Source organism: Sciurus carolinensis, chromosome 4 (assembly GCF_902686445.1).
Source record: "Sciurus carolinensis chromosome 4, mSciCar1.2, whole genome shotgun sequence".
Taxonomy (NCBI): Eukaryota; Metazoa; Chordata; class Mammalia; order Rodentia; family Sciuridae; genus Sciurus; species Sciurus carolinensis.
This window is the reverse complement of record NC_062216.1, coordinates 67564658-67590553: the sequence shown is the minus strand read 5'-3', so window position 1 is coordinate 67590553 and position 25896 is coordinate 67564658. Positions and strand designations below refer to the sequence as shown.

At 44.4% G+C, this 25896-nt stretch overlaps 1 protein-coding gene across 1 annotated transcript in view; it reads right to left on the bottom strand.

Annotated features, from left to right (window-relative positions):
• Cacna1c (calcium voltage-gated channel subunit alpha1 C) overlaps positions 1–25896 on the bottom strand; it is a 650592-nt gene that overhangs the window by 68962 nt on the left and 555734 nt on the right. The window contains exons 20-30 of the mRNA XM_047548297.1: positions 24881–25010; positions 23619–23678; positions 23412–23471; positions 19143–19249; positions 16757–16844; positions 16086–16193; positions 15224–15276; positions 14781–14927; positions 13440–13641; positions 11669–11827; positions 10937–11047 (exon numbers count right to left, since the gene is read on the bottom strand). Of these exons, the coding sequence (XP_047404253.1) occupies positions 10937–11047; positions 11669–11827; positions 13440–13641; positions 14781–14927; positions 15224–15276; positions 16086–16193; positions 16757–16844; positions 19143–19249; positions 23412–23471; positions 23619–23678; positions 24881–25010 (1225 nt within the window). The remainder of the gene's footprint in view (positions 1–10936; positions 11048–11668; positions 11828–13439; positions 13642–14780; positions 14928–15223; positions 15277–16085; positions 16194–16756; positions 16845–19142; positions 19250–23411; positions 23472–23618; positions 23679–24880; positions 25011–25896) is intronic.

The following is a 25896-nucleotide window of genomic DNA, read 5'->3' as shown; positions in this document are numbered from 1 at the left end:
GGGAACCACACATTTCAGAGCTCTCTTCCCTCCCCAGATGCCAGGAAAGCACTCTGGCCTCTCTGTCCTTTCTGTTTCTTCTCCACAGCTGGATTTGCTCACTCAGACTCTTGTCCTAAGAAACACCACTTCCTTTCTCATTTTTCATTTTGGCCTTTTTGGTTCTCAACCTCCAGAATGCTTCTCCTTTTCTTCTTCCCTTCCCCTCTAGTTTCCTGCCTATTCTGCCCATTTTCCAACTTCTCTCCTAGGACCAGTGGCTCATGGACACTATTCTCAGAGCTGGACTCCTAAGTAGATTTCCAGTCCAGACTGCCCATCTGAACTCCAGATTTAAATAGGCAATGTGCCCTTTAAAAACCAAACAGATCTCTAAGATCCCCCTTTCTTCTGGTATCTTCCTAGTCTTCTCAATTTCAGCAAATTGAAGCACAAGTCCATCCACCCAGGGACAAGCCTGGAGCCTTTGAGCCCTTCTTAATATCTTTTCTCCATTCTTGTATCTGATTCACCATCAAATAATGTCACCACAGTGCCAACCTCTCTTCATCTCTACAGCTCACCTGTTTTTCCACCAGACTTCTAACAGCTTTTCTTCAACTTGGCATCCTTCCCTAAGCAGGCAACATGTTGGTTCAGAATGCAATCAGACTATATACATCCCCCACTCAATGCCCCTGTGGCTTCCAAGGGCTGTCCGAGTCAATCCACACCCCTTCCTTTGATCTTGAAGGACCTCCACCCACTCCCCCCCCCTCCTCACTCATTGTACTCAATTCCCAGAGAAAGCAGAGGAGGTCCCTACCACAGGGCCTTTGCTCTTTCTTTCTGCCTGAAATGCTCTTTTTCTGGTTCCTTCCCAATATGCAGGGCTCATGAATTAGATGTCCCATTACTCTTCTGGGTTATCCTATTTCCTGATCTATAACTTCTTCGTCATATCTCCTCTACAGGGCACCCTGCTATTGTGAGCCCTATAAAGATGGTGCTATGTCTCAACATCTTCACTGAGGTGCTCAGAAATGATTTATAGAAAGAAAAGATGAGAAAAGAAGAATGGATAAGTAGAAGTACACAGGGGTACATGTCAGTTATAAAGATACTGTACAGAGCTGCCTCTAGAAATAAGAGTCTCTTAAGGCAGGAAACGGGTTTTGAGTAGGGATTTCTGCACTGATTAAAGATCAATGATCTTAATGTTTTTTGACATTAATATTCTGATTCTTTTCATTATTTTCAGTTCTTTAGTTCTCATTCTTTCACTCATTCCTGTGGCTTTTGAGTTTCTTATATTTGTATTAAAACTCAAGAGTTTTTGGGAAGATTAAATGAATTAACATTTTTTAGGGTGCTTAGAGGTGTGGCATATCATACACAAACAACAACAACAACAACAACAACAACGAAACTACCCCTGCAATCATGGGGATGTTACAAAGACTATCTCTGACCTTCTGCTTCCTTAGACGTAAAATAGGAGACCATCATACTTGTCTTGTGGATGGAATGAGATAAGGGAAGTAAAGCATCTAGCTCAACATCTGGTTCTTCATAGATGCCTAGAATATATTACTTTCTTTCTTAACTTCCAAATGCCACTTAACCTCAGGCATAGAAACTGACACAAAATGAGTGAATATGTTTATCAATGGCTTATTTTTAAGCTGGACTATGAACGCTGGGTGGGACAGTTAATTTTCTAGTAATGAATTAGATGGTGAACTGGAGAGTGTACAAGAGCTAAGAGTAGACCAAAATCAGAAATTTCTGTTCTTTCAAAGTCAGTCTGGGCAAGTTTGAGCTCACCAGCATGACTTGTGTTCAATCGTGCCTTCCTGGTACCAATCACACTGCCTAGCATGTCAGGTGCTCAATAAATATTTGTTGGTTTTTTGGTAATTTTGGCTTGCAGCAAAATCGGCAAACATGACCTAGGTAAAGTGTCTTGAAATAAATGATATGAAGAATGAAAAGGCATAGGAAATAGAGAAAGAGAAGAAATACTGAAAAACTGAACTGAAATCTGGTGAGTCCAGTAATGAGTTGCATTAGCTTCAGGAAAGGGTGGGGATCATTTGAGATGGTCATAGCATGGTTGATGCTATATCTGACACATTAAGATGAACCCAGAAATTACATTAAGATGTACTGTAGTTTGAACCTTCAGTGTCCCTCAAAGGACCATGTGTTAAAGGCTTGGCCCCCAGCCAATGGCACTATTGGGAGATGGTGGAACCTACAGCAGGTGGGGCCTAGTGGGAAGAAGTAAGGTCAGTGAGGGTGTGCTCCTGAAGGGGATATTGGGTCCTAGTCCCTTCTCGTTTTGTCTTTTGCTTCTCAGTTGCCACAAGGTAAGCAGAATCCTCTGTTCCATGCTCCTGCCATAATGCACAACCTCATTACAGGCCCTGTTATGGTTTGGATATGAGGTGTCCCACAAAACTCCTATGTTAATGCATGAGCTTAATTAGATCGCCAGAGCTGTACCTCAGTTAATTAGATCATGAGAGCTGTAACTTAATCAATCCACCCTTATTTGAATGGACTAACTGTGTGGCAACTTTAGGCAGGTAGGATATGACTAGAGGAGGTGGGTCATTGGAGGTGTGCTGTGGAAGGGTTCATCTTTCCCACAGCCCCTTCCCTTACCTCTCTGCTTCCTGAATGTCATGAACAGAGCCACATTCCTCTGCCACGCCCTTCCACCATGATGTTCTGCCTCACCTCAGGCCCAGAGCGATAGAGTTGTCTGACCTTGGACTGAAACTTCTGAATCTTTGACCCCCAAATAAACTTTTCCTCCCTTAGGTTGTTTTTTTTCAGGTGTTTGGTCACAGAAATGAAAAGCTAACTAACATATGGTCCAAAAGCAATGGGGCCATTAGACCATGGACTGGAAGAAACTTCCAAAACTGTGAGGCAAAATAAACCTTTCCCACTTTTAAGTTGATTACCTCAGGAATTTTATCACAGAGATTGAAAGTGACCTAACACATGGCATCAGGCAGAAATCTGGGTGAAAATATAGAATAAATGAACTCTGGATGATAGATGAAAGACCACCAGAACAAAAAGGGATCCATTCAAAAAGGAATATGGACCAAAAAGAGCACAATAGGGCTGGAGGTTAATTTCCTTTGTACTGAGTTGGAGGTGTGGGTCCCCAGGCTATGGGATCCTGCTGCGTTTCATCTGGGTGGACCTGTCTTAGTTACTTTGTAGGCATGACCTTGCTGAGGATCACCAAGGCCTGCTCAGCAAGTCTTCCTATTTCATAGAGAAACTGAGAAAGGGAGGGAGTAAGTGCTTCCATGAGCTTCTTATCCCCTCTCCACTCACTCATTTAATATGAAGTGGGGGAGGGATTTAGGCTCCCCAGGTCTCAATCAACCAGAATCTTTTTTATAGTGGGATCTGGCAGCAGCAGATGACTAAGAAAAGAAATAATGCAACATTTCCTTTGTAAAAAATTAAAACCTCACAATAATTATTGCATCATGCAGAAATGTACAGTTAACTTAAAATTGTTAGAAGGCGGCAATTATTAGTGTGTGGTGCATTTATAGGCAGACAGGAAGTTGGAGAGAAAGTAAGTTTCAGCTGGCAATGCCATTATCTGGTAAAATCAAACCAAATTTCTAGAAGATTCTCAATTTCATAAAGAGAAAATGCCCCAACTTCATCCTTTTCTATTGGTCATCTCCTTTCCCTTTCCTTCTTGTGGTCCTTTACTGGGCTCTAAATACAGAGTCTTGAAATTTCTTTCAACAGTCCATGGAAGAGTGTGGAAATCACTCTCCTGCCCTCCTGCCCTCTAGGAAGGCTGGCGCAGGTCTGAGAGCATTGTGGAAGCAGAGTCCTCCTGGCCCTCAGGTTGCCATACTGTTGCAGAGCTGCTGTGTGTCAGTGTGCAAAAGCACACCCTGTCAGCTCTTAAATTGCTGAAGTTTCCATTCTGTCCTACCACAGTGCATTTAGTGGAACTCTGGCCCTGCCATTCTTCTCCCTGCATCTGTTGCCAAGGCTCCTGTGAGCTAGATTAGAGTCTTGCTGGCACTTTCTAGGTTTCTCCTGGAAACAATCAGTCTCCAGAGCAAAGACTATTTCTAAGAACAAGAGTATACAGAGAAAAGATGCTCTGGAAACCACTGGAGTTTGGGAAATCCCTGCACCACACAAGTGCAGAAAGAGGTAAGCTTTCTTACAGTTAACTGTACGGAAATGTACAGTTTGGGGGGGCAGGAGTTTGGGGGAGGCAGGAGTCACAGCTCCAATTTAGAGGGCCTTCTGCAAGGCAAGGTGGGGCCTAGGCAGAGAGGCAAGTGGATATTTAGATAGAAGAGGAAGGCTGCTTTTGTGCATAGAAAGTCCAAGGTCACAATTTCTCTCAGGCTCAAACACTTTCAAGAGCAGATGGGCCTTCAGATCTCTATAATGGCAATCATTAGAAAGACCATTCTAGAGTCTTCTGGTTCTTTCCTCTCATATCTCAGCTATTGGGTATGTGGGTGAGACCAAAGCAATGCTGTGCCCAGCACTGTGCTACAGGGAGTGGCCCAAGCAGACAGTGCACTTGACCTCCACAGTCCTGAGTAATTCTGATTCTGGAAGCCAGACCTCCTTCCAGTTATGACTCATCTCACTTCCAACCAGCAGAAGTCAACTGTTGGACTCCTCAGGATAACTGAGTGAAGATGGGAGGAGTTATCTTTTTTGTCAGCATCCATGATTGCTGCCAAGCTTACCTCTTTCTGCCCTATGAGAAGAAGCAAGGCTTCATTTCCATCTTTTCCTCTTTCCTAAAAGATAACTGGGGTTTCGAGTAAACCCCCAAAGCAGAGAATATATAGTAGCAGCTGAATTACTGTTCCAGGTTTAACTGATACTCTAGAAATGTCAGCCAAATTCTCTGTGTTTGGGGGAGGCAGGAGTCACAGCTCCAATTTAGAGGGGCTTCTGCAAGGCAAGGTGGAGCCTAGGCAGAGAGGCAGTGGTCAGGATGAGGATGCCAGGTGCAGCCAGGGTGGGGATACACACGGTAAGAAGTTCCTTCCACTCTGGAAGTGGCATCAAGGTCATCTGGCAGTGAGTCTTCAGTCAATCACTAGGATGGACAATGACAACGTTCTGTACCCAGGGGAAAGGGTCAGTTACAACCAGGTATGAGATTAGGGTTCTCAGATTTCAGTGTCACTAGGGTACTAAAATGCTAATTGGGAAACCTACTCAGAAGTCCCATGGCCTGGGAAAGAGTAGCTGGGTGCCTACCAGGAATAAACCCTGTACTGGGTTACAGAAGTAAGACAAATTCCAGACCATATCTTTAAGTATGGATCTCCTAAGGAACTTAGCATTCGTTAGGACCAGCTTAGAGTCTGGGTGGGACAAATTCTACAGGGAAGGGGCCTTGGTGCTTGAGCTACTCAAGAGCTGAGTAATCCAGAGATGACTGGATGAACTGACAGAGTCAAGAGAACAGCCACACTGGAAGATCTCAGGGAAAGAGATGACCTTACAGGTCACAAGGGTTTCCACTACTTCTGAGTCAATTTCTGGCAGAAAACAGCCAGATGGAAAGAGAGCGGGGAGGATGAACCATCTGGTTTCATGAAGCTGGAGCAGCTGGGATGACGATGCCAGGACAGATATAGGAGAGCAGAACCTGGGATGTCATGGGAAAGAAGCAGGACCAGAGCTTGGCTACCCAACATAGCAGTTGGCCACATATGGCTCTATAAATGTAAATTTAAATTAGTCTAAATGAAAAAAAATTAAGAATGATTTCTACAATGTGGCTACTACAGTAGCCACATTTCAAGTGTTCAACAGCCACAAGAGGCTAGTGGCTACATCATACATGGTGTATATAGAACATCTTTATTGTTGTGGAACATTCTGTGAGATATTGCTGCTCTAGAGGTTTCAATTCATCCTTTTGGTTTGAAATGCCTTTGAGTTCTAATTTGTACTGAAACATGAAAGGCTTGAGTTGCTTTTATTCAAGAAAGCTGGAGCCAGGAGGGTCAATGATTATCTTTACTCTGTTTCCATTGCCCTCTCTGGACTCTTCTTAGGCTAGGAGAAAGCTGAAAGTGAGGCCAAGGTTTTGATAACAGAGAGCTGCCAGGGACAAATCCCCTCTGGGGTCTTCCCACTGGGGAGGTAGTGAGAGGCAATGGGTACCAATTAGTTCTATGCAGGCAAAAGCCCAATAGGATGCTTCCAGTCAAGGGAGATGAGATGACTCTTAGAATTAGCAACAGTTGTTTCCCCACCCCTCCATGACCCACATGGGAGCTTAAGGGAAGGGGAATAGTTAGGAACCATCCATTTGGAGTGAGCGTCTGCCTTCCGGGAAAGATCTACTTTCGGTAAGCAGGAGAAGCATGCAGCCAGCCCCACCACTAGTTCATCATCAACTCCACTCTTCCTCTCTTTGTTGTTTTTGCTGAGACATTGTCAACAACAAGTTCCAGGAAACGAAGTGACATCATCTTGCCTTCTGGTACCCAAACCTGTGAGCTGAGAGTGGAGCTTCTGTGGCTAACACTACTTGCTCTACCAGGCTCCTGCACTCTTCCTCCATGGTGACCTCAGAGCTGCCAAAATGGGCAGAAACCTTGGGTCCATGCAGGGTCATCTTATTGGCCAAAAGTATCTGCTTGTGGCTCCCTTTTCTCCTCCCCTTCTCACCTTGGGAAAGGTCAATTTGGGAATTTTAATTTGTATTATCTTGAATCTATGGATTAGTTTGAGGAGAAATGAGATCTTAATAATATTGAGTTTTCCAATTCACAAACATCTCTCTCCATTTCAGTTTTTCCTCATTGGCTCTCTGTAAAATTTTATGATTTTCTCTATAGGATCTCAGCCACTGTTTCTTAGATTTATTCCTTGGCACTGGACATTTTTCAGTGCTTATCATAAAAGGTATCTTAAATTTTTCCCTGTCTTTGTTGATAAATTCCAGTTCATGTCAGGAAGACAATCTAGCTTGTCCAACCATTCCAACCTAACCTTTCTTCTTGCTGACCAGCTTGGTCTTGATAATCCTGTAGGGCTCTGGTACCATCCAGATATCTCCAGTTAGTTATCTTCTACTTCTAGGGAAGGAATTTTCTCTGGCTTGCTATTAGTCATTCAAATCAATACTACTACTATCCATTCCACTTTCTTCAGACCATCCCCACAGATTCCTAAAATTTGTGGGGGGCAGAATTTTTCTATACTAGTTTATGTTCATAGTTTTTTTGTGAAAATTTTTTAGTGTGAACAAAGTATGAATTTAGAGTTGGGCAGTTGGAGTTAGGGCAGGGATTTACTTGAGTAAATTCATTTTCCAAGGAGTGGTGGAGAGAACATGTAGAAATGAAGAAAATGGGAACATCAAGCACTGTGAAGACAATAAAAGAAGGAAGCAATAGTACAAACTGTCCTTCTGATAGATCATCCCACCAATCAGGCAGAGAGACAGGAAGGGGAGAGATGAAAATCCAAGTATTCACCCCTCAATTTCCTTCTGACTATGCTTAATGTCAACTGCGACAGTTTGGATATTGAATATCCCCTAAAGATCCTTGTGTTTGAAACTTAGTCCCCAGGGTGGCACTATTGGTGGCTGGTGGAATTGCTGGGGTTAGCAGGAGGTCCTTAGATCAAAGGGCTGTTCCCTTGAAAGGGACTATGAGAGCTTAGTCTGTTCTTTCTCTGCATTCTGGCTGCGCATGTGACTATTTTGCTCCTATACATCCTCTTGCCATGATACGCCACCGTATACCACTCTCACCAGATGTAGGCACCCTGCCTATACTTCCCAAACTATAAATAAATAACTCCTTTTCTCTTTATAAATTATTTTCTCCTGGTAGTCTGTAGTAGTATAGTGAAGCTGACTAATACATCAGTTTTCTACATTCTTACTGCTTAATTATCCTTTTCAGTAAGCTCATTTGTATGATATATCAACAATCATGCCATGTGAAATAGAAAGTTTGGAACAGGATTTTACTTAATGGTGGGATATGAATGTTTTTATGTATTTCAGATACACTGTTGGAAGTCATTGATTCTTAAGCAGGATTCTTAAGAATAGATATTTCTATCAGTTTCAAGGGGTTTCTGTTTTGGTTTTCTTCCTAAAAATTTGAGGATACTCTTCCTGGAATATATTCCTTTGTAAAGAACATTGCACAGTGACCTGACACTCCTCAATCCCCCTCCCAACTGGTCAACCTCTGCTCAGCTAGAGCCAGTGGCCTTTGTCCCTCTATTGTTACAAGTCACTTTAGTGGAATGTGTAGAAAAGATCCATTCTCTTTCTTTCCTTCCTGTACTGGAGACTGAATCCAGAGCCTCACACTAAGCTACATCCCTATATATCCCTAGCCATTTTTTAATTTGTTTTTTTTTACCACTAGGGATTGAACTCAGGGGCACTTGACCACTAAGCCATATCCCCAGCCCTATTGTTTTGTATTTTAGCTAGAGACAAGGTCTCCCTGAGTTGCTTAACCCCTCACTGTTGCTGAGGCTAGCTTTGAACTCACGATCCTCCTATCTCAACCTCTTGAGCTGCTGGGATCACAGGCATGTGCCACTGCACCCGGCTCCTAGTCTTTTTTATATTATGAGATAGAGTCTTGCCAAGTTGCCTAGGCGAGTCTTAAACTTGCAATCCTTCTGCTTCAGGCTCCCAAATAGCTAGGATTTCAGGTGTACACAACTGTGCCAGGCTCTTTTGTCTCTCCACCACAGGTTGACCTTCTTATGTGTGAAATGTAGATGGCTTCAAGATGCTCTCTTCCTTTGGGAATAGTGTCTCATGTTTTGCCATGTTTTTTTCATGATAGAAAACCAGGCTCTGAGGAAACTAGGAGGTACTTTATAATTCAGGATGCTCCAACTGGTTACTAGGAACCTAGTGGTTCCTTGATCTGCAGGACTTAGGTACGGTGTCTTTCAGGTTGAGACCCTTGAAAAGGTCAATTTCTTGTGTTTCCTAGGGCAGATTACCTAATCCACCACCTTGCTCATGAGACATAATTCAGGAAGTCCATTGTGCAGGGCTCTGCAGACTGCCTCAGACATCATCAGGAACACATCTGAGTCAACTGTGGGATGACTCAAGGCTTTGAAATATTTAAAGCATATGTCTCATGCCACCAGATAAAAATGATGCCAGTTTCCCTACTGAGAGGCTATCATCTGAGACTAAAGCTCAGCTTGGCAGTGATCCTATATCCCAGCCTTACCTTGTCATGCTGCTGTGGTAGTGAACCTGTCAGTACTCCTGGACCCCAGGGTTTAGAATAGGGCCATATGTGGGCAGAGATACTGTGGGTCCCACAGAAGAAAGTCAGGGCAATTTTCTGGTTATTTCTAGGTTAGGATATAATTTATCCCCTAAGTGGGACTGAACTTGGAAGTCAAAGTGATAAAGAATATAGTTATTTCTTTGAAAGAGGTGTGGAAACATCATTACTATTATCAAATGATGCTCTTTAGGAGTCTTGTTCTCTGAAGATTAGGCAAGATCCCTGGGAATTCTTTGAGCAAGAGGAAGAATCAGCACTGTAAGAATATTTTTGGTCTTATTTTTTTAAGTTATCCAAAGACTGTTTCCTTCTTTCTGAAAAGTACTCAGCTCAACACCTGACATGGAAAAATGTGTGTTCACAGTTTAGAAAACACCAACTATAAAGTCAGAGGTGCTAGATTCCAATAACAGTTCTGCTGCTTACGAGTAGCGTATCTGATATTGTGCACATCGCTTCTCTTCTCCCTGTTGAGTTTGTTAATACCTATTTTATGGGGATGTTTTAAGGACTACATACAATAATGTGTATGTAGCACATGGGACATTATAAAAAATGTTAGGTGACTGTTAATTCAAAGATGGTTATGGATATCCCATTAATGAATACAGATCTAATATCAAAGTTATTAGTTAATCCTGGAACAAGTAAAAACTTGAATAAACAGAAGATACGGACAGAGACTCATTCTTTTTGCTTCCTGTTGATCTGTGCTACATCTGGGGAAATTAGTGAAGAGGGAAAAAGAAGGCTCAGAAAACTGGAAAGTTTTTCTCAAGTCTGTCATTGTGCAATTCTCCAAACTTTCCTCCTCATCACTCTCCAAAAGATGTTGTGGTAGCCATGGGGGTCCCTAAGATGTTGTTAGAGCCTCCCTCAGAATTAACTGCTCAAGTTGTGAAGCCAAGGCTAGCAAATTCCTATGATTCTGACCTGTCTACAGGAGCCAAGGATGGAAGGCACTGCTCACACCAACCTGTCCTGTATCTTTCAGGACAATGGGGGCAGTGCTGGCTAGGAAGAGCACATGGCAGGTAATCCAATGTCCACATTGTCCATTCAGTCAGTGGTTCTAACATTCTATTTCTTTTAGGGAGATGCCTACAAGAGCAACACAAAAATTTACAGGTAACTACTCTTTCTATGCTGGAGGGAGTAAGGGAGCAATGACAAAGCCTCTGAGGGAGGGAACAGGAGGTATCTGTAGGCTGGAGCCCAGACTGCTAAATGAATGCAGCCCTGGTTGCATTTTTCACATGAGGTTGATTTGTATCACCAATTAAATGGGAGGAGGGTAGAACAGAGACCTGAGCAGATCTGGGGCTCTGATCTCAGAGAGGTTTGGTTTGCCAGTCCAAGGAATGGGAGAAGTGCCATGGCTCAGTTCATGGAAGAATCTGCTTCCTGTGGATCCCAGTCATGAGCTGAAATCCTGGTTCAGGGAGTTGACTTGGTTCAACTCTTGGCAGGTATATGAGTTGGGGCACTTATTGCTGGAGAAGCAATGGTTCTTCAGTGAAAATTTCTGTCCTTCACTCTCCTTCTTTAAGCACGTGAGCTCCCACACCCCATTTTCATCCTTTCCCTGATGCCTGTAAACCAGCCTTTTCTCAGAGGCCTACCTTGGGTTTGAAGGCAATGAGCTTCAGGATCATCTCCACAGTGAAGAGGCCGGTGAAGAGCATGTTGAGGATGTTCATGGCGATTTTGAACAGGCAGCTCTGGCCATAGTGCTGAATGAAGGGAAGATGAAAGGAATTATGAACATGAGAGAGGGATCAACTGCCTCCTTACCACCTTTGCCCAGACTTCCTGGAAACCCTCAACTCATCAGAGATCTTCCTGGAAACAATCCCCCAGAAGGACATCTACCTTTCCTTGGGCAGCCAGGTGGACTCAGGAGAGTCTCTAACTTCTTTGTCTCTCTACCATCTCTGAAAATAAGGGTTGGCAAAGTTCTGTACCCATTTTGATTGGGTGTGATGACTTTGTGGGGGCTTCTGGCACTCAAAAGCCCTGTCATGAGCTGACCTCCTTGCAGACAAGTGGGTACAGAATCCAACTCCACACCCATGCCATTCTGATACCAATGACTGCTTCAAGCTCACTCTCTTGGTTTTTCATTTCTTTCACTCTCTTCATTTTATAACCCAAGTACCCCATGGATTCGTTCATAAGGTCCCTGAGGGGATACTTTTCTATTTTCATATGGGAGAAGAGGATAGCTCTTTTGGTCTGTCTCTTTCCCTTGGATACTGGGAAAGTGAGCAGCGAGAAGGTATGCAGCTCTTTTACACTTTGCATCCTCTTATACCATCCTCTCTGTAAAGGACCAGGTTCCCCTTTGGACTGACCTGCATGGCCAAGCAGATGGTGTTGAGCAGGATGAGGACGAACATCAGGTACTCAAAGTAGGTGGAGTTGACCACATACCACACTTTGTACTGGTGCTGGTTCTTGGGGATGTACCTCCGCAGGGGGCGGGCCTTGAGTGCATATTCCACACACTGTCGCTGGGAGGGGGAAAAGGGAGGACAGGGATGGGAATGGGGAGAGAGTGGGGTTAGTTACCTGGATGATGTGGGGGGTGAAGGCAGAGAAAGGTGGGATGTACATGAAACCACATGCCTTGTAGTGGAGTTGGTCTTTAGAAGTCAGGAAAATAATCTATTGTTCTAGCTCACACACAGATTTCGGATGTAATTTGGGGAATGTTTTCATTTTCCATCATCACCTAATCAAGGAGAGAGTCCCTTCTTGTCAAATCTATCTAGATATTAAGCAAGGAACATGCATCTTCTTTCCTATATAGTAATGGCTGGTATACTGCTTAGCAGGTAGCTGGCACCTGATAAACAATGATTGACTCATTCTTGATCTTCTCCTTAATTTTTCCCACACTGAAGATTCCTGCTTCCATTTTTCTTTCCTATCCTAAATCAATCTTCCTTATTTAAAATGTCTAAGGATCAGAAGACATAGTTCACTGATGGGGAAGAGATTCTGGGCTAACTAGATTCTTGGGTTTCCAGCAATAATCAGTGTACTCCTCTACACAGATTCCCAAATCAGGAACCAGGAAGTCACTCCAATGTCAACCCTCAGTCGCCATGTCTAGTCCCCATGCCTTATAACTTTCCCTCCTTCTACTCTTCCCTTCTCTGCTATCATTAACCTCTCACGTACATTTTCTAATTGGCCTCCCTCCTCCCTGTCTTCCTTTCAATCCAAATTCCATATAGCCACTAGAATGATGAGTTCAAACCTAAGATATAGATATCAATATAAGATATAGATATAGATATAGATATCAAAACCTATGAGCTGTTCAGCTCTCCTAATTTGGATAGAGCTGACCATGCTGTGCTTGCTGGGCTCCCTCCTATAAGCAAAGATAGGAATGTATTTTCATTCTACTTTTCCCACTGGGAACAATGAGGAACTGTCCTTGGTGGCTATACCTACTTCCCACCTTGACTGCCTCATTATTCACCAGCAGAGCTGCCAGCTCTTTCTCACTGTCTAACAGAACATGTTTAAGTAGTTGTAATGACTGTCTCACTCCCACGTAACTCTACTTCCTGTCCTCACCTCCTGCACAGCCCTCTGTGTTTCATTTAAGAAACCATATAAGAGTGGTTTCCTAAAACTGTTCTCTGGCTCACCCCAAAGCTCTAGCTGCTTCATTGTTTTAATTTGTCTCCTTTCTTATCAATGGGGCCAACCCACTTGGGTACCTTCTAATTTGTCAATTTCTAGATAGGGTATAAGACATTTTTCACCCCATAGAGCTTAACATATATTTGTTGGCTACATATATCTGTCAGATCCTATATGGGCAAGGATTTGCACTCCCTTTGCATAGACCCCCTCAAAATGGAAAGCCATGTTCTTATTAGCTGAATACTTTTTCCAGGTCTGGAATTTGCAGGATCTGCATTTCTTTGACAAGAAGAGCAAGAACCCTGTACTGGTTGAGGAGAGGAAGGAGGACCTGGGGATCCAGAGATCTATCCTGAACTTTCACCTCTCTTCTGGGTAGGCCACAGGCTATTACCTGCTGCCATTCCTCACCTAGACCCTGCTTCCCTCCTTGCATTCCTCCTTTCCTTCCTAGAAAGCTACCTGGTTCTTGTCCAGCTCACAGTTCTTGTACTCTTGTTCTCCCTGCTCCTGGAATGTGACGATGACGAAACCCACGAAGATGTTCATCATGAAGAAGGCAATGATGATGATGTAGATGATGAAAAAGATGGAGATCTCCACGCGGTAGTTGTAGATGGGGCCCTTGTCTTCCGTGTGGGAGTCGATGGAGCGGTACAGCAGCCTGCAGGAGGAGACAGGCCCCACAGAGGGAACTGGAGAAGCAGTGTCACCTCTGTGGAATGATGGCAACTCGATTCCTAGGAATCCCTGGGATCAAGGGAAATGGCTCTGGGCTGGGAGGCAGAGGTCTGGATTCAAGTCTCAGTTCTGCCACTTCCTGGCCATGTGGCCTTGAGTAAATCACTTAATCTCTTGAGACTCAGATTCTTCATCTGTAAAATGGAGACAATTAATTCCCAACTTTCCTAACTTGTGGGGCAGTTGACATAATGTGTATGAAGGCATGTTGAAACTGTCAAGAACTATTTAAATGTAACGTGAATCATGGATATTGATTGCAAATTCAGAATTGTGGGTAAATACTGAAACAACTTTGCTAATTGGCATGGGCTCAGATGAGATTAGAGTGAATATAAAATAAATTGGAGAGAAAATATCCACTTAGATAAAAATACTAACATGACCCATGCTTCAGATCATCCAGAATGGTTTGGTTTTATACTTAAGTGGTTTACACATGTATGCCATTCATTTCGACCTAGGTTACATGTCTCATTAAGTTTGCTGTTCTGTGTGGACAGGGATTATTTCCTTCCTTTCCTTTGTAACCCTGTGAGTACTTGGTTGTACTCTAGGTCTCACCTATATTTTGCCATATAATGGCAAAATAATAATAATAATAATAATAATAATATAATGGTGAGAAACTCTCACCACATCTCACTCCCAGATGCCATGAGGGTAATGACAAAGACTTCTGACCTGGTGGCTCACGCTGAGGTTGGGAAGGGGGGCTAAAAAAGTACTAATTTTTGGTTGGAGTTTCTAAAATTTTGACTTCATGGGCTGTGACTGTAGCTCACTGGTAGAGTGCTTACTTAGCACATGCAAGACCCTGATTTTGACACCCAGGACCATGAAATAAGCAAAATAAAATAAAACATTGACATTTTCTAGAATGTTTCATTAGTGACTATGATTTATTGATTATTCTAGAAACATACTCTTATTTCAGGGAGAGGACACAAGTATGATCTCTGGGAAGGATTGAGGGACATTAACAAAACTTGGGCCACGGTGGACAGTCAGTGACTTGGGCCTCCAGTATCAGGGCAGATGGAACTTGGTTTTTGTACTCACTCTGGCCATCCCTCAAAGGTTGAGACAGTGAAGAGAGCCATCATGGCTGCCAGAACATTGTCGAAGTCAAACTTGCTGTTCTCCCAGCTACGGGGCTGGATGATGGGGTGGTCAACCTCTCCGTCTTTGTACGTGATGTAGTTACCCCTGAGAGAAGAGGAGAAAAAGTGATTCTGGCTTCTCCAACTCCCTTCACACTTGACCTGCTGCCAATGACTCCTGGCATGCGAGGTAGGATGGAGCTATCTAGAATGAAACCACACAATCCCAGTTATTGGGAAGAACTTCAGTAGGTAGAACCTTCAGGAAGAGATACTCTCATGTGTCACACAAGAATGAGATTACAAGTGGGTAATGGCCTAGCTATCCCTCCTCGGAGACCAAGTCCCCATGTCTCCAAGTGAGGCAGCCTGGGCACCCATTGCCCTCTGGCATATACTTACTTGCATTCTGCCTCAGTCTGTTTGGAACTATCTGAGCAGGTATAGAGCTTTCCCTAGAAGGCAAAAGAACAAGGTGATTAGAGATGTTCCTTAATCAATGAATCAGTCACAAAATGATTAATGAGCATCTCTATAGCCTAGCAGTGAGCTAGGATAGTGGGATAAAACATTCAAGAAGAACAGATTCCAGAAGAGGTAGATGTGACTCACATACATAGTGTAGCCAGAGAATAGAGACACTCAATGCTGCAAGTACCACTGGAATTCAAAAATAGGGAGCTCAAATCCAAGAAAGTTGAACTCTCAAGGAAGGTCTTGAGAAGAAGGAAAAAGTGGAGCTGGGGTTGGATGGGGGAGTTAGATGGGAGGAAATCAGTGAAAGTTTATGTGCTGGGTGGGGGAGGGCAGAGGAAGAATGCTTGGTGTGGGAAAATAACAGAACTAAAGAGATGAAGGCAGAAAAGAGAAGAAACTGTGAAGGACCCTGGCCTAGAACTAGGGGGTGAAGGTCGTATGTGATGCTACTGACAATAAGTAACTGCTGTAGGGTCTTAGTAAGTGACTGACTCCATTTCCAGACAGTGAAAAGTCCCTATTTTGTTCTGGCTGGGAAGAAGGGCAATGAACTAAAGAGTAGACAAAGCTGAGAGGGCAGGAGGACTTTAGTCTGGTGGAGTGATGCCTCCTTCCGGTTCCTCCCTCCTCTATTCTGGGAAGCTTGCGTGGGGTTGTGGATGGATATCACATTCACCCCAGTCTGACCTGGGCTGCTGTCCTCCTCTTGCTGTATCCACCAGTTCCCCTTCCCAGGAATGCTGATGGGGAGGGAAAGAGGCAGGAGAGCTCAGAACCAAGACTTTACCTTGAAGAGCTGGACCCCGATACAGGCAAACATGAACTGCAGCAGTGTGGTGACAATGACAATGTTCCCGATGGTCCGGATGGCGACAAACACACACTGAACCACGTGCTGCAGGGGGAAGAGGGGAAAGGGAAAGGGGACACAGTTTTAGGAGATTCCTGAAACATGAGCCTCCTTCAGTCAAGCCATGAGCCTCTCCTTGGAGGTAGCAGAAGCAGCCCTTGTGCCTCATGTGAGAAAAAACATGCTCAAAGAAGTAAAGTAACCTTCCCAAAGTCACATGGTGAGTGATGGAATTCAACAGAACATGAAGTCCCCCTTGGAGATTCACTTTCTAGGTGACTACCACGGCACAAGTCCCACAAACCTCTTTTTGATAGTGGTAGGCACACAGGGACCTCACCACCCAGTAATTCTAAGTTTCTGTTCCCTTTTGCAAAATTTTACTTAGGAACTCAGATTTCAAATTGTTGCTTGTTACTATTCCAGTCCTCATGGAAACAGGATTTGGAGTGGGACCAGTGTCTAAGCTCCAACATGGCAGACTCTAGGCCTGATCACTATCTCCTCCTTCCATCCCACCCCTCACCTCAGCTGAGATTCTACCAAGCAACAAGCCCATTGATGCTTCTTAGGTTGAAGGTTTTCCACCCAGGTTACACCCATCTCACCTTTAGCCCTTTGGCCCTGTTGATGGCCCTCAGGGGCCTGAGTACTCGCAGGACTCGCAAGATCTTCACAACATTGATTGCACTAGACCTGGAAGGAAAAAAGGGCATGTGGTAATTTCCCATGCTTCTGAAATGATGTGGACAGGTGGTGTCCTGACAGGCTGATCCCAGGCAAACTTGAATGTGAACTGGAGTCTGTCTGGAATATGTTTTACTTCTCTTTCACCTCTAAGAACCTGGGGCTTGCTGTGACTCTGGGACTTTCCTATTGGTGAGAGAATAGGGAAAGTAGGTTGTGGGTATAGGCCTGGGTTTTATCCCCAGCATGGAGACACAATAGAAAGTAGACATCAGTCATTAGCAATATAATGTGCTACTCAGGGAGACATCCTGAATTCAAGCCCCACTGTGTCCATTGACAACCAAATCACCTCAAGTCACATTTCCTAATTCTGTTGAGCCCTAGTTTCTCACCTGAAAAATGAGGCAGTGCTTAGCTCATAGGGATGCTGCAGGGATTAAATGAGAATTTTATGTGCATCATCTAGCCATGTGCTTGGCACTTAGGAACTGAATAAGTGGTGGCTTTTATTACCATGCCTGCTGAAGACATCAGTGTACATAAAGAAAGACAACAGTGGTGCAACATCAGGTCTCCGGTTAGAGGTGGTGGGGATGGAGAGTGGATTTTGGGGTGTAGATCTACCAACTCATAACAGTAGCCATACCCTACATATATATGTATGGCCCATTCTGGTTTCTGGAATGACTCCAAGAAAGCATGGCTTCCCCATGCCTAGGATAGCAAGACCAAGTCAGAGCTACCAGGAGCATCAGGCTGCTGCCACTCTCTGGTGGGAAGGACACAGGAGTGGCAGGTCCCCTCACAAGCCCATGGCAAGATGCCCAGATGGTTTATAGTTGTCCATCCAACCCAAGGAGAGGTTATGAAACACACCAGTTGCTGAGCAACTCTGAAGGATGTCCCAACTGTCCCTTGTTAACTCTGTGACTGAGATTTTTTTGAGCATTAGGAGAAGAGGCCTCATAATCTGCCTTGGGCACTAAAAAGCATATGATGCTTTGGCAAGTGCTAGTTTTATTCTTCACAGTTCAGAATGATGTACACAGGATCTATAGAAAGATCCAATTTCTCTAGTTCATGGACCTTTTATTCCCAAAGATTCAAAGGGCATTCCTATCTATCACTGCATCTTTTCCCCCAGTATCTCTAAAAGGAAGTCAGTATGTACTGAATCACAATGGAAAGGATTTAAAGGTCAGATAGAGAAAAAAAACTCAAAGGAGAAATTCTTAGTTCAAGGTGAACCAGTTATTTTAATGGTAGTGCCAGGATTAGAATCTAGATCTTTAGACTCCCAGGCAGAAAATTTTGAGTAATGTAATTGATATTACAAAAGAGGGCCTCACTTCCATGACCTCCATCTCATCCTAGAGGTTGACCAGGAAACAACCTTGTGATGGGAGACTCAGGATCCCTGGAATTTATACTTTCTCTGCCATTGGCATGAACTTTAGCAAGTTTCCTGATGTCCTGAATGTCGTATTTTCTATTTATAAGTTGATAACAGCACTTGCACTGTCTACCTCATAGATTTTTTTTTAGAGGACCATGGAAAAAGGTGTATGTGAAAATGTTTTGAAATTTACAGTACAGAACTGATAAGCTCAGCCTTTAGAATGTGGTAGAAACCTGTAATCATATCCTTTCAGACCTGAGGAAGGTTTGCAAACTTGACTGTACAGGGAAATCACCTGGAGAGTTTTCAAAACTCATGACACCAGACTGTACCCCAATCCAATAAAGTAAATCATTCTGAGGGTGGGATCCAGGTACATGTCATTATTTTAAATTTCCCAGTTGATTCGTCTGTGCATCCACGATCAAGAATCAGTAATTTATCTCTCTGTCCCTTTTCACCACACACATCAGGCACTTTGACTGAAGAGAGAGGCAAGAGGAAGGTAGAGAGGGGATGGTTCAGAAGGTCAGGGGCAGTTCATGGCAAGGGCACGATCTTGGCAGTGAAAGGGAAGCCAAGAGTCCCAGCATACAGTGGAGGAGGTAGGAAGGTAAGGGGGACACTTGTTTCTTTATAATGGAGCCTGGCCCTACCTGTTGTGGCAAAATATAGACATTTAAGCATATTTCTGAGGATCAACATATCTTCAAGTGTCACACCATTGAGCATATGGACACAAGAATCCAAAGCCATCATGTTGTGTGGCCTCAGAGGCCCTATGCTATTCACATCATAGTCCCACTGTGGTGACCCTGCAGAAAGGCTCTCCAGGGTTTGATATCTTTTCTGACACCCATTCCTAGTTGCATGCCCTCATCACGGGCTGAGGGAGATATACTCACTGAATGCCAAAGGAGATGAGGGACACGCTGACCACCAGCAGGTCCAAGATGTTGAAGTAGTTCCGGCAGAAAGAGCCCTTATGTAGGAAAGCCCCATAAGCAGTCATCTGCGGTAAGGGACAGAGAAACAGGGGTGTGAGTGACCTTAGTTCAGGTTCCACAGACCACCCACACCCCTCTTCACCCTTTCCTCCCAGGGTATCCCTTGAGCAAGTCACAAGCCCTGCCCAAGGGAACAGGAAGGACTGAGGAAGGAGACATAGTGACCAGAATTGGTTCTGCAAACATTCACTCAACCACCAAAGAATCCCACAGCTCAGGCTTTGTAAGGGCTCTTACTCTTACTAGACATCAGACTCTTACTATGGTGCTCAGAGCACTATTTTCAAATGCCCCCCCATCCCTCTCTGATTTTCCTGTTCCTTATCACAAGTCCATGATGGCTCCAGCACTTTAGGGCTCCTGAGTGATGCTATTTAGGCCAGGTATACCCTGTATACACATTTTCCATCCTCTTAACTTCAGGGCCATCTAGAATAATAGTCTCATCTGGGGGAAGGAGAGAGCATGTGCAAAAGGGTGACCAACTGTCACCCTTGCCCTGGGACTTAATCACATCACTAAAAAGTCCTGCATCCTATACAATAACTCTGGTCATTAGCAACCTTCTCCTTGGCCCTCAATAGTGCTTAGGATCTATGTCAAATGTTCTAAGCAAACGTAACTGTTTCCCTTCTAGACAGAATCTGGAGCTCTTTAAGGAAGGGCATGAGCCACGTGTTCAGAGAAGGTAATGTGGGACAAGGGTGAAGAATGCAAGTTCTGGAGCCAGACCACCTGGTCTGAATCCCAACCCTCCTGAATTTTATTTGTGTGGCCCTGAACAAGATTCTTAACTTCTCTGTGCCTTATTTTCCTCATCAAAAAATGAGGATGATGATAATATGTACCCCACTGGGTTGTTAGTATCAATGGAGTTAATGTATAAAAAATACTTAGGACACTCTCCTGCAGATGTTCTGCTCCATTTGTGTCACCTGTCACTGTGTCTTGGACTTGAATTCTGGATTCTCCCTGTTAAAGGAAGTTGAGTTTCCTTATCTATAAAATGGGGATGTGAGTCCCTTGTCTTTGTGAGGTTCATATAGGAAAACAAGGCAGGCCTTTGAACACTTTGAAAAAAGAGAACACATGAGATAATGATTATCATTTCAGGACCTGGCTATGATTACCTCCCTCAGAGCTGGAAGAAAGCTGTTCACTGTAGGTGCTCAACCAACAGCTTTACCATTTTGACTTGAATAAGGTGTCTGTGGATATACAGGATAAGGGCTGTGAAAGGCCATGGGCCATGAAGCATCAGCCAAAGAAAAAATTTGGAGTTGACGGCTGAGAGCAGCTCCCTGGTCATCTGGGGTCCAGTTTATCTCTTTGGAATCAGAGCAAGCCCAGGGTGGCATGTCTGCAGAACAATTCAAAAGTGAACACTGGGGGAAATTGGCAAAAATAGCTCTTGCAACCTAATTCTTTCTATTTATCTCCTGCAGCAGGGGATCACAGGGGATTCGGGCACCTGTGTTCTGCAACAGTTTTTAGAAGTAGGGAGATTATATAAAAGGTTGCAGGGGAATACAGTTGCCCCTCTCTCCTGAAGGCCTGCCATCTGGAAGGCACACTTTGTCTTGGTGAAGCCCTGGGACCACAGAGATTGAACTCAGGTGACTCCTGTAGCTTACATTCACCACAGAGACCCCTGTGCCTGCAGAAGGCTGAGCACCTTCCTCACCAACCTCACTTTTAGTCTTAGGTGATGTGGCTGGTCTCTCCTTGCTCTGGTTCCAGCAGAGCCCTCTGCATGTGAGAATAAGCATTCCTTAGATAGGTGAGCAACAGGGCTCAGAGAGCCAACTTCTGTCTTTTGGAGAAGACCAACCTTTTGGAAAGTATGCATGTGCATGTGGGTTGGGGACAAAGTAAGAGTAGCTGTGGGACAAGTGGGTGCTATAGAAAGGGGACATTTATCTGAAAGTCACGTGTGGCATTGAGGACACCAGAAAAGCCAGGTTATGGGATTCAGTGCAAGTTTTCCTTCTACCTTGATTTGCTGATTGCCCTCCTCCAAGTCCCTGGCTTCTAAAAGTTCTAAGTCATTAACCAGGAAAGGCCTCTTGCCAGGTAGTTCCACCCTGAGGAGGGAAAAGGGACAGGATGTAAGCTCACTAACTCTCTGAGCTGGAAGGGGAGCAATACCCTCCTCAGTCATAGGCAATTGCTGGTTCTCTAGGCAGCCCTTCCAATAACTAAATGTATCTTCTCTCTTCTCATTCCTATGCATTGGTTCTGGTTCTACTTTCTCTCTTTTCTCTATGACAGTCCTTTGCATTATCAAGGTAGCTGGTGTGGTTTGACATATGTTTTGTTTTCAAGGCCAAATCATCCTAGGTGCTCCCTGGTTCCTTAGGGTAAATGAGCCTCATGGATGGCCATCACAGCCGTGGGTTGGTGCAATGCTGGACCTTCAGGCTGGGCAGAGAGACCCAGTGAAAGGGACGTGCAGGAAGTGTACTGGGCATGGGGGTCGGTTGATACTCAGAAGCCGTGCGCATAAAAGAGACCAGAAGAGGAAGGAAGAGGAAGGGGAAGGAAGGTTGCCATGACAAAGCTTGCAGAGAGACTTTCAATTCTGCTTGTATGGCAACCTTGAAGGAGAAATGAGACCATTGAAATTCATGAGGGAAACTCTGTGGGGACCATGGGTCGTGAGAATGGGGGCCTTGGCGTTTTTCTTGTCCTGGGAAAGAACTTTAGGTGTCTGTGTGCCTCTTTGTATCTGAAGTTCAGGAAAAAAGCAACTCTCCATGGGAATATGGTTCCCAGCAGTGTCTTAATGCTGCACTATGACACTTGGTTCCTACTCCCTGACTCCAGGAACTAGGGTCCATCCAGATCTATTCTCCCAGAGCAGAAAGAAAAATTCAGAGTAACTTTCTTGGTGAGAAACAGAAGTGGCACAACTGGGCTACCAGAGGTCAAGGACACCATGGCAGGCACACAGAAACCACCACACTTCAAACTGTATCAGGACATGACAAAGTGTAAAAGGGTTGTACAGGATGGACCTTCATCAGGAAAGGAAGGTCTGCAGCTGTCAGAGGCACACTGCTGGGGTGGACATCAGTTGTGTCCAGCTATAGTGATAGATTGGAAGGGGGCCTGAGCTCCTTGGGAGGGGCACCCCAGATCAGCTTCCCAGAAAAATGATCCTCTAGCTGAAGCTCAGAGTCTGTAGTCCTTCTATTTGGGGTGAGGATCAAACTGGCCCCTTGCTCAGAGAGAAGCACACCTTACCCAAAGGTCTCAGTAGTTACATCCTGCATCTCAGGTAAATTGGCTTTGCAAGGCATTGGTTTAGAGGCTCTTAAGTATACTGCGAAAACTTAGAAATAAACTTGCTCATCCTGCTATTGTTCAGACATGGGCTCTATGTGTTTTGGGGGTAACCATGTAGGAGCAACTCCACAGATTTGAGCTGGGCCAGTAGCAGGCAGAGATGGGGCCTAGGTACTCAGGCTCCTTCCAACATTGGTCATCACTCCTTGTACTTTGCTCTGTAGGACAACTCTCCCTCTCCTGTGCTTGGGGCAAGGGCACTGTAACAAAAACTTTTCAGTGGCTCACTAAAGGGTCAGAAGTAATCTACAGCTGTCTGCTGAAAGGCCTTAGCTGGAAGACTGGCTCCCAGTCTTGATAATTTATGCGGTCCAACTCCAGCTTAGCCCTGATGTCTACTGCAAATACTGAGGAAGGTCTTGATAGACAGGCATCCAAAGAGAGCATCCAACATGACTCCTTTGTGCCCCAGAGCTTTTCCAGTTCTGGATTTTATGATGGTCTTTCTACTGGGCAGGAGGAGGGTGGGAGAATTCTAAGCAGGTCTCAGTCACCAACTGACTAGAGATGGTGCACGTGAGCATGTGTATGGGCACTGCTGATGGCCACAGTGCCAACCAGTGAGGGGATAGTATCAGTCATGACACAGCCAAAACTGCTTATTGGTGGTCAGAGGGGGTGCAGCCATGGGGTGGGTACTTCTCATTTCTGAAACTGGGTAAAGTGCATGGCACAAAGTGAGAGGCAGTAATTCTTCCAACTGCAGGCTTGACAGTCAAAAAGGGAGAGTGAAGGAAACAGAAGAGAGAAAAAGAGTCAGCCAGGGCAGAGGGAGATAAGGAAAGAAATGGACAGAGTGCATTGCTCAGGGTGCATTACCTTAAGGATAATTTCTAATGTAAAGATACTAGTGAAGACATAGTCTGCATTGCCTAGGATCTGAAAAATAAGCAGAATAGGATTAGTGGCTCCAAGAGTGAACCCAAAACCAACAGGAACATGTGTGTTAGCAGCAGACAGCAGCAGAGAACAAAGGCAGGCCAAAGGGAGGGAGGAAGAGGAGGAAAGAGGGTCATGGGCCTTTACCTTTAGAGCGATTTCAATGGTGAAAATGGTAGTAAAAACAATATCAAAATAAAACAGAATCTGCAAAACAAAAAGAAACAAGGATGGATGGAGAGGGGGTGGGAGGAAAGCAGGTTGGGAGGCCAGGTCAGCAGATGTTCACCAGAAAAGGAACTTCACTTCAAAACCACGTGGATGGCATGGAGCCTTTCCACACAGGGACAGATGCAAGGACTTGGAGAACAAGTGGCACAAAGTTAACACTGCATCTCAATGTGGGGCTAGCAGGTGGCTCAGGGTGGAGACACCAGGCAGGTGAGGGGAGCTTCAGGGAGGGTCTCAGCAGGTACTGGGTCTAGGCAGCTTCTGGCTGAACATTTTTCTCATTAACCCAACTTATTTACAAACCCAAATCCAACCAATGTGATTTTGTTAAAAGAGCAGAGAATGGGGTTTGTTTTTTTGTAGGGGGATTCAAATGCTTAATTCACATTGGTGTGAATGAATTAGCTAGCTTCCTACATTGGTGGAAATTTATGTGATTGTCCACCCTTTGGGGCATGAGCAGGTATCCCCCAGGTCTACCCTGGCTGAGGACAGACTACAGGATTTCATGCCTTCTTTATATCTCAGGGGATGGATCAGAGGTAGGGTCAATACCAGTCAACCACAGGGACATCCTGGACCAAGTGAGCTCCAGGAACAAGAGTTTTGGCATATGTATAGCTTCAGATCTGTGGGCCCTTTTCTTAATGCCCATCTGGTTGGGCTTGATGAAATTCTTATTCTATTCTAGTTTTTGATGTTCTAGTTTCTTAATTCTTATTCTAGTTTTTGATGTTCACCAGAGTCTTGGGTGGGTCTTCATATTTAGATCACCTCTGCAAAAGATCATGGAAACTATTACATTGGCACTTGTCATGGGCTCCTGTCTACCAATGCTTCTCAGGGAACACTGAGAGCAGGGTAGAAAGTCAGTGGCCAAGTTTTACTGAGTTTCCAGGTTAATAGAGTTTCCTGGGGAACATTCACAGGTAATCAAGGCCTGACCTTTGCCAGTTGTCAAAACAGCCTGAGACATTGGGCGCATGCTCTCTTACTTGCTTGTGGTCCCAAGATGGGTTTTTCTCAAAGCCCTAATCTCTTAAATCACTGTTTATTGTGCATCTGTTTAGGAGGTTTGGACCTGGGCTCCTGATAAAAAATGAAGTCAGCAACAGAAGTTGTGGGCCCAGTCACACTCCCAGAAGGAAGGGGTGCAGAGAACAAAAGGGAGTACATACATGGTTCCTGAAGGAGGTGTGCTGGACGGGGTCCTCAGCAGCTAGGGAAATGCTGCTGAGCAGAATGAAGAAGAGGATCAGGTTGGTGAAGATTGTGTCATTGACAATGCGGTGACACTGGAGGCGAAACCTGAATGGGAAGGAGGAGAGGAGAGAGACATGAGAGGAAAGATGTGGATATAGTTCCTTAGGTCTCAGGAGCTGTTCCCCTTAATTCCTTTCACCACCTTGCAAAAGGTGCTTACTGGTTTGGGGAGTGGTCTTCTCAGTCTGAAGTCTTACTGTTGCTGGGAATAACATCTCTGCATAATTTAGTTCTGAAACACCTTCACAGGTTGAAATATTTGACATTTTGGAGGGTTATATTGGAAATACCCAGGAATTTCTGGATTTTCAAGTATTGCTGTGACATTAACAACTAGTCTTTTCTTGGAGACTTCTTTTCCTCATCATTTGGAAAAAAATCACTCTATGATAACTATTTCATATTTTTTGGCCCAGGGAGAGCTACCTGGTTAGGGTATTTGCTCTTGTGTAACAGTTTCATGTGTGCAACTTGATTCCACATCTCAGCACAATTGCAAAGAACTGCCCACCCAGACCTGTAGACATTCATAGATACCTAAGTACCACAAATACCTAGAATGTGTTACATACAATCTCATCTTGACAACAGCACAGAAAGAAAAGTATAACTGTTATCACCTCCATTTCACAGACAACAGTCATGAAAACCAAGGAGTCTTGCCCACAAACATGGCCTATACTGTTGGGAAGACTGGGCTTGGTTCCAAGCCTTCAGACTTCCACCATGGGCATCATGGTTGACTTAATCCTGTGTTTTGGTCAGTTTTTTTGCTGCTGTGATGAAAAGATCTGACTAGAAAAATTTTAAAGGAGGAAAAGTTTATTTGAGGGTTTATGGCTCAGAGGTCTTACTCCATAGAAGGCCGGCTCGATTCCTTGGGCCTCAAGGTGAGGCAGAATATCATGGTGAAGGTATAGCACAGGGAAGC